The sequence below is a fragment of the Ochotona curzoniae genome, unplaced genomic scaffold (genome assembly GCF_017591425.1).
Source record: "Ochotona curzoniae isolate NIBS_2020 unplaced genomic scaffold, NIBS_Ocur_1.0 contig_2469, whole genome shotgun sequence".
In the NCBI taxonomy this organism is placed as follows: Eukaryota; Metazoa; Chordata; class Mammalia; order Lagomorpha; family Ochotonidae; genus Ochotona; species Ochotona curzoniae.
Genome location: NW_024465471.1, coordinates 540,305 through 546,947, shown reverse-complemented (window position 1 = coordinate 546,947; position 6,643 = coordinate 540,305). Strand labels below are relative to the sequence as shown.

Sequence of the window (6,643 nt, the reverse complement as noted above, 5' to 3'; positions counted from 1 at the left end):
GGCGGCCCTCGGTCGATGGCCACCACCGGCTCCATGCTTGCCCACGATGCAGCTCCACCATTGGCGTGCCCCCTGTTGACCATTTAACCAGTGACTCGAGGGCTGCTCGTGCTGCTGGAGCACACCATTTGTGCTGCCTTACACAACGGGAAACCCAAAGAGCCTCCTGACGGTTGGTAGCTGCTCTGAGGCCCCTGGGGTGCGAAACCGAAGAGACACACGGCTGAGTGAAGGCAGGGGTGGCTGTGGGGTCTTCTCTACCGGTCTACTTTACCTTCTTTTTTTAAAAGATTTTTTTTTTTTATTGGAAAGGCAGATTTACAGAGAGGAGAGTCAGAACAATCTTCCATCCACTGGTTCATTACCAAAATGGCCAGAGCTGAGCCAATCCGAAACCAGGATCCAGGACTTCTTCCGGGTCTCCCACGTGGGTGCAGGGTCCTAAGGCTCTGGGCTGTCCTCCACTGCTTTTCCAGGCCACAAGCATGGAGCTGGATGGGAAGTGGAGCTGCCGGGATAAGAACCAGCATCCATATCGGATCCCGGTGCATTCAAGATGAGGACTTTAACCACTACGCTATAGTGCCAGGCCCAGATTTACTTATTTTTGCTGTAAAAGCAGATTTACAGAGTGAAGGAGAGACAGAAAGATCTTCCATCTGCTGGTTCACTCTGCAGACAGCCAACATGGCTAGAGTTGAACTGATCTGAAGCCAGGAACTTCTTCCAGGTCTCCCACACGGGTGCAGGGTCCCAAGGCTTTGGGCCGTCCTCCACTGCTTTCCCAGTCACAGGCAGGGAGCTGGATGGGAAGTGGAGCAGCCGGGATTAGAAATGGTGGCCATATGGGATCCCGGCGTGCTGAAGGCGAGAACTTTAGCCACTAGGCCACAGCACTGGGCCCAATAAATATTTTAAAGTTAAAAAGCTAAAAGTTGTTTCCTCCAAGGGAAGTGTGCAGTGGAACCTGCAGATGCCAACCTGACATTAGGAGGTGCTGTCAGGCCCTAGCGTGCCAGGCAGGTTAGAGCTGGTCAACCCCGCTCTGGGTCTCTCCAGGGACGATCCAGACAGGAGACTTTGAGTGACTCAACAGCAAGTGGCTTTTATGCGGGCACGCTGTGGGTTGTCCCAGTTCCAGCAACCTGCTAGGCCTGCACTTCGTGTAATTCAGTCCCCTGAACCCAAGCACCATTGGGGACATTCGTTGGCAGTGCTAGTGCTGCCCTGCCCAGCTGTGGCCGCCCCCTCAAAGACCTGCTCAAAGCCTGATGGGTTCTTCGGCTCACAGGTTTATTTTTGAGTTACAAGAACGTGTGCACACACAGGGCCTGCGCTGAGGTGGGTGACTCAGTGCCTAAGTCGGGCCGGCACAGGGGAAGGACGGCGTGCTGCGTGGTCTGCTGGGACCCAGGCTGCTGGCAGCACGCAAGCTTCAGTGACCGCCCGCACCTCGCAGCGTGCCTTCCCATCAGGATGGGGGCTTGGGCCGTGGCTCAGGGTGGTCAGAAACAAAAATGCAAAGTGGAACTGCAGCACGTCACACACTTTGGACCAGAAGTGACCCGTGAGGTGTTGGAAGAGACGCCAGCGTGCCAGTGGCAGGTCCCAGAGCTTGAGGACCACAAAGCCTAGGCAAGAGAGCATGCCCAGAGCCAAGTAGGTGGCCGTGGCCGCACTGCCACAGAGCCACTGCATGCGCATCGCCTGGCCCACTGCGGCTGCCACGTGCACTCCCAAGGCCACTTCAAAGCCCTGGGGGTGCAACAGGGCGAGGCTGTAACTGAACAGGGAGAGGCCCTCAACACACAGCAACAGCCTGGGCTGCCAGCCACCGTGCAGGGTCAGGCACCAGGCCACTGACCACGCGAAGATGGGTAACGTGAACCACTGATCCAGCAAGGCGGCGGGCCGCGCCTGAGTTCCGACCCGCAGCCACTGCACAGGGCCATAGACCAGGGCCATGGTGGCAAAGGCGTCCTTCAGGTACTGATCCTGCGGGCTGCTGGCCCCCAGCCGCAACCAGTACAGGCCCAGGGCCACGTAGGCCAGGTTGATGAGGGAGTTGAAAGGCATGCAGAGGAAGGCGGGGAGGCCGGCGACCGGGGCTTCTGCATAGTGCTCATAGCCCACCTGCACCACAACACCTTCAAAAGCCCCCATGTACACGACGGCCGCACACAGGCAGCTGGCCAGCAGCACATGGCACACGGCCTTCTGCGTCTCCGGCTTCATGAGGACTGTGTGTCTGTCTGAACTCGGATGCAAACCGCTTGGCCACACAGCTGAGCTGGCAGGAAGCTGGCCCCGTGACTTCCGATGCAGATGCTGCAACCTTGGCCCAGAACGGTGGCGGTGTGGGGCCGGAGGAAGGCCTACTGATTGGCTGGCCCGCGTGCAGGAATGGTCTGCTTCTTTCCTTTGTGGTTACAAAAAGAGTGTGGTTAGGGAAAAGAGAAAAAAAGAAAAAACCCAAAGAAGAGCCTGCATCTTCGCGCCCCTCAGGCCCGGAGCTCAGCAAGAGTTTCCAGCAGAAAAACCCGACGGGAGCCCTCGCTGCTCACGGCCTCCGGCCTCCAGATCCTCCTGACTTGGTGTGTGGCCTTTCTCTCCTGCCAGCCCTGCTCACTGCCCAGCGCCCCCTGAAGTCTGCATGTGGATGTCCAAAGCTCCCCAGGCCCAGAGCAGGACACCTCCACCAGCTGGCACATGCGCAAGCTCCCAGGCCCCAAATCCCCGACCCGACGCACTCACCTGAACTAGCAAGCATCAGATGCCATGCTGGGAAGCAGAGCAAGCCCAGCCCAAGGCCCTCAAGCTAACTCCCGTGTACCTTGCCAAAGGGCTCGGTCCCACCTCTCTTTCCTGGGTTCACAACAGCAGCCAGAAAACCCGAGATAATCTCATTCTCACTGATTCTCAGTGACTGGGCTCTAGTGCTTCAGAAATGCATCACTGGCGAGCTAGCACTGTGGCATAGCACACTAATCCTCCATCTGTGGTGCCAGCATCCCATATAGGCGCCAGTTCAAGTTCTTGTTGCTCTACTTCCCACCCAGCTCCCTGTCTGTGGCCTGGGAAAGCAGTGGAGGACAACCCAAAGCCTTTGGACCCTGCACCCGCGTGGGAGACCCGGAAGAAGCTCCTGGCTCCTGGCTTCGGATCAGTGCAGCTCTGGCTGTTGTGACCACTTGGGGAGTGATTTAGCAGATATTTTTCTCTTTCCCTAACTCTGACTTTAAAGTAAAAATAAATAAATCTTTTTTTTTTTAGATTTATTTTTATTATTTTTTCATTGGAAAGGCGGATATACAGAGAGGAGAGACAGAGAGGAAGATCTTCCGTCCGATGATTCACTCCCCAAGTGAGCGCAACGGGCCGATACTATGCCGATCCGAAGCCAGGAGCCTCTTCCAGGTCTCCCACGCGGGTGCAGGTTCCCAAAGCCTTGGGCCGTCCTCGACTGCTTTCCCGGGCCACAGGCAGGGAGCTGGATGGGAAGCGGGGCTGCCGGGATTAGAACCGGCGCCCATATGGGATCCCGGGCGTGCAAGGCGAGGACCTTTAACCACTTGCGCCACCGCGCCGGGCCCAAATCTTTTTTTTTTTAAGATTTATTTTTATTTTTATCACGAAGTCAGATATACAGAGAGGAGGAGAGACAGAGAGGAAGATCTTCCATCCGATGATTCACTCCCCAAGTGAGCACAACGGTCGATGCTATGCCGATCCGAAGCCAGGAGCTTCTTCCAGGTCTCCCACGCGGGTGCAGGGTCCCAAGGCTTTGGGCCGTCCTCCACTGCTTTCCCAGGCCACAGGCGGGGAGCTGGAAGGGAAGCGGGACTGCCGGGATTAGAACCGGCACCTATATGGGATCCCGGTGTGTTTAAGGCGAGGACTTTAGCCGCTAGGCCACCATGCTGGCCGCCCCCCCCCCCTTTTTTTAATAGAGGAGGAAATATATCACTGGGGCTGGCGCCGTGGCATTGTGAACAAAGCTAGCACCTGCAACATGGACATCCTCTTTGGGCACTGGTTCGAGTCCTGCTGCTGTGCTTTGTGACCCGGCTCACACGCATGTGGAGGCTCCCGCTCCAGTTTTGGCTGCTGCAGCCATTTGGGAAAAGAACAAGCACTTGGAGGTGAAGGATTAGCCAACTGAACCATTGTGATGGTTCCTATATATATATATATATTTTTTTTTTTTTAAAGATTTATTTTTATTATTTTCTTATTGGAAAGGCGGATATACAGAGAGGAGAGACAGAGAGGAAGATCTTCCGTCCGATGATTCACTCCCCAAGTGAGCGCAACGGGCCGATACTATGCCGATCCGAAGCCAGGAGCCTCTTCCGGGTCTCCCACGCGGGTGCAGGTCCCAAAGCCTTGGGCTGTCCTCGACTGCTTTCCCAGGCCACAGGCAGGGAGCTGGAAGGGAAGCGGGGCTGCCGGGATTAGAACCGGCGCCCATATGGGATCCCGGGCGTGCAAGGCGAGGACTTTAACCACTTGCGCCACCGCGCCGGGCCCTATATATATATTTTTAAGAACTGCTAGTCTGTAATGTAAAAAGCTAATGCTCTGCCTTGTTGTGCCAGAAACAAGGCCCTGCTTCCCATCCAGCTCCCTGCCTGTGGCCTGGGAAAGCAGTTGAGGACGGCCCAAAGCCTTGGGACCCTGCACCTGCGTGGGAGACCCAGAAGAGGCTCCTGGCTCCTGGCTTCGGCCTGGCCCAGTCTTGATTGAGGCGATCTTGGCAGTTAGCCAGGAGATGGGTCTCTGTAAAATCTACTTTTCCAATAGAAATAAACCAGTGTTTTCTATATATAAAGAACTATCTCGGGAAGGGACACGAGAGGCCAAGCTGCTGGCTGTGAGCACTGCCTGGATGTTGGCAGGTGGAGGCTAGCTCACCCGGATTCTTGCCTGTGCAGCAGCCACCTTACGTGCTGGTGGAGGCTTCCCTGGGAGGCTGGCAGGGCAGCTTCTGATCCCTTGTTCTGCCAGGTGCCTCAGGTACCACACAGCAATGTTGGAGTGTCCTGGCTGTCCTGGGCAGGGGGAAACTGCTGTCCTTTGGCTTTTATTGCCTTGTGGACCAGATACACCGGGAGGCCAGCATTTGCTCTCCAGTGCTCAGGTCAGGCCCGGGCGTGCAGCCAGGGCCCGGGGCTTCTCCGGTGCAAGCATTCTCCGGTGCTTGCCTTCTCCGCTGCGCTTCCTCTCTGCCCTGCCAGCCAGTCATGGATGTGCTGGCCTCCACCTGTATGTAGGCCTCCCGCTGCCCCGCCTGCTTCACCGCCCCACTCAGCTGTCATGCCGTCTGGGACTTTCCCCTGCAGGTGGACTGCCAGGGACTGGGGTGCCTTCCCCTGCCACACTGCGAGTGCTAACCTATGCCCCTGGAAGGCTTCCGGGAAGGCTCTAGGACAGAGTCCACATAAGTCACAGTGACGCAGTGACGTCGTGGTCGCATGTTCGGAGCCACTGCCTGTGTGCCCAGGGGTTTAACAGCCGTTCCTGGAGCTTCACCGGGAGCCTCTGGGGCCCCTGGGGCCTTCTGTGCTTGCCCACCTCCCTGAGGGGAGTCAGCAGAAGCGACTGGGATGAGGTCTGACTGGCCGAGCTCATAGCGGCCAGCCGGCGCAGCAGAAGCGGCGAGCTCTTCCTGCGCTGGCCCCCAAATCCCTTTTGCTCTCTCCACACCTGTTCTTAGCCCAAAGGCTGAGAAGTGACCTTTGCCCTTTCTGAAATGAGTACTTCCAATGGCACAGAGAGAACAAATTTGCAAGTCTACTCAGAGGCCATTTCCATGTTTGTTTCTTTAAGGGATCTACTGGCAAGCTACAGGAAAAGCTCTGGGATCCCCAACGACCAATGCATTTCTCCTGGCCACAAAGACACAGATATGGCTGCCCCTCTGGACTCCTCTGTCTGCAGCTGTAACTGCGGGAAATGCCAAATTCCGACCAGAGGATGACTGAAATAAAGATGAGTTCAAATGCAGAGATCACGTGTCCTCGACCCACATTAGGTACTGCAGGACACCGGGTTCCGAGACTCGCACTCCAGTGCCCCTAGGGAAGACGCTGCAGCATAGATGTCCCCTGGGAACGTGAGGCCCCAGTGCTGCCAGGGACCCTGGCTCACGGCTGCTGTGAGAACTTACAGTGTTGGCGCGAAAAGGCCAGCGATCACCATCCGGGTATTTTTCCTCTCTCGCTTCGCTCGGGGAAATTCAAATCAAAAAAGGGCGGACCCGAAAAGCAGCTGTGCGCCTGCGCGCGGGGCGGGGCGCGGGGCCTGGGAAGCAGGCGGGGCGGGGTGACGCGCGGTGACGCAGGCCGTTCCCGCGCTCCCGCCCGTTGCGGGCGCCGTCTGCCCGGCTGCCCGCCCGCTAGGCCGGTGCGGCGGGGGAGAGGCGGGCAGGCGGGCAGGCGGGCAGGGGAGCAGGCGGGCAGGCGGGCAGGCGGCCCCGGCTCGGCTCTGCGGCGGCGCGAGCGGCCGGGGGCGGGGCCGGCGGGCCTGGGAGCGGCGGAGGCTCCGCCCCTCGGCCCCGCGCCCGGCTGCGTCACCGCCCACGCGTCCCGCCTCCGGCCGGGCTGGCGGCTGCAGGAGGCGCGGAACGGGGCCGCTCGCGTCA

At 58.2% G+C, this 6,643-nt stretch overlaps 1 protein-coding gene across 1 annotated transcript; it reads right to left on the bottom strand.

Moving 5' to 3' along the window:
- Window positions 1–1,282: 1,282 nt before the first annotated feature.
- TMEM187 (transmembrane protein 187) lies at window positions 1,283–6,251 on the bottom strand. The gene is made up of 2 exons (XM_040974703.1): window positions 6,170–6,251; window positions 1,283–2,419 (listed from the first exon to the last, which is right to left on the bottom strand). Exons 1-2 carry the CDS (start codon window positions 6,199–6,201, stop codon window positions 1,351–1,353), a joined length of 1,101 nt encoding a protein of 366 aa, XP_040830637.1. The 5' UTR covers window positions 6,202–6,251; the 3' UTR covers window positions 1,283–1,350.
- Between the last annotated feature and the right edge of the window lie 392 nt (window positions 6,252–6,643).

What these genes read in the sequence shown, in the direction of transcription:
- TMEM187 (XM_040974703.1), bottom strand. Translation starts at nt 6,201, where the DNA reads ATGGTGATCGCTGGCCTTTTCGCGCCAACACT. An exon ending in GGCCTTTTCGCGCCAACACT is followed by an intron (nt 2,420 to 6,169) that starts GTAAGTTCTCAC and finishes GTAACCACAAAG; the next exon opens with GAAAGAAGCAGACCATTCCT.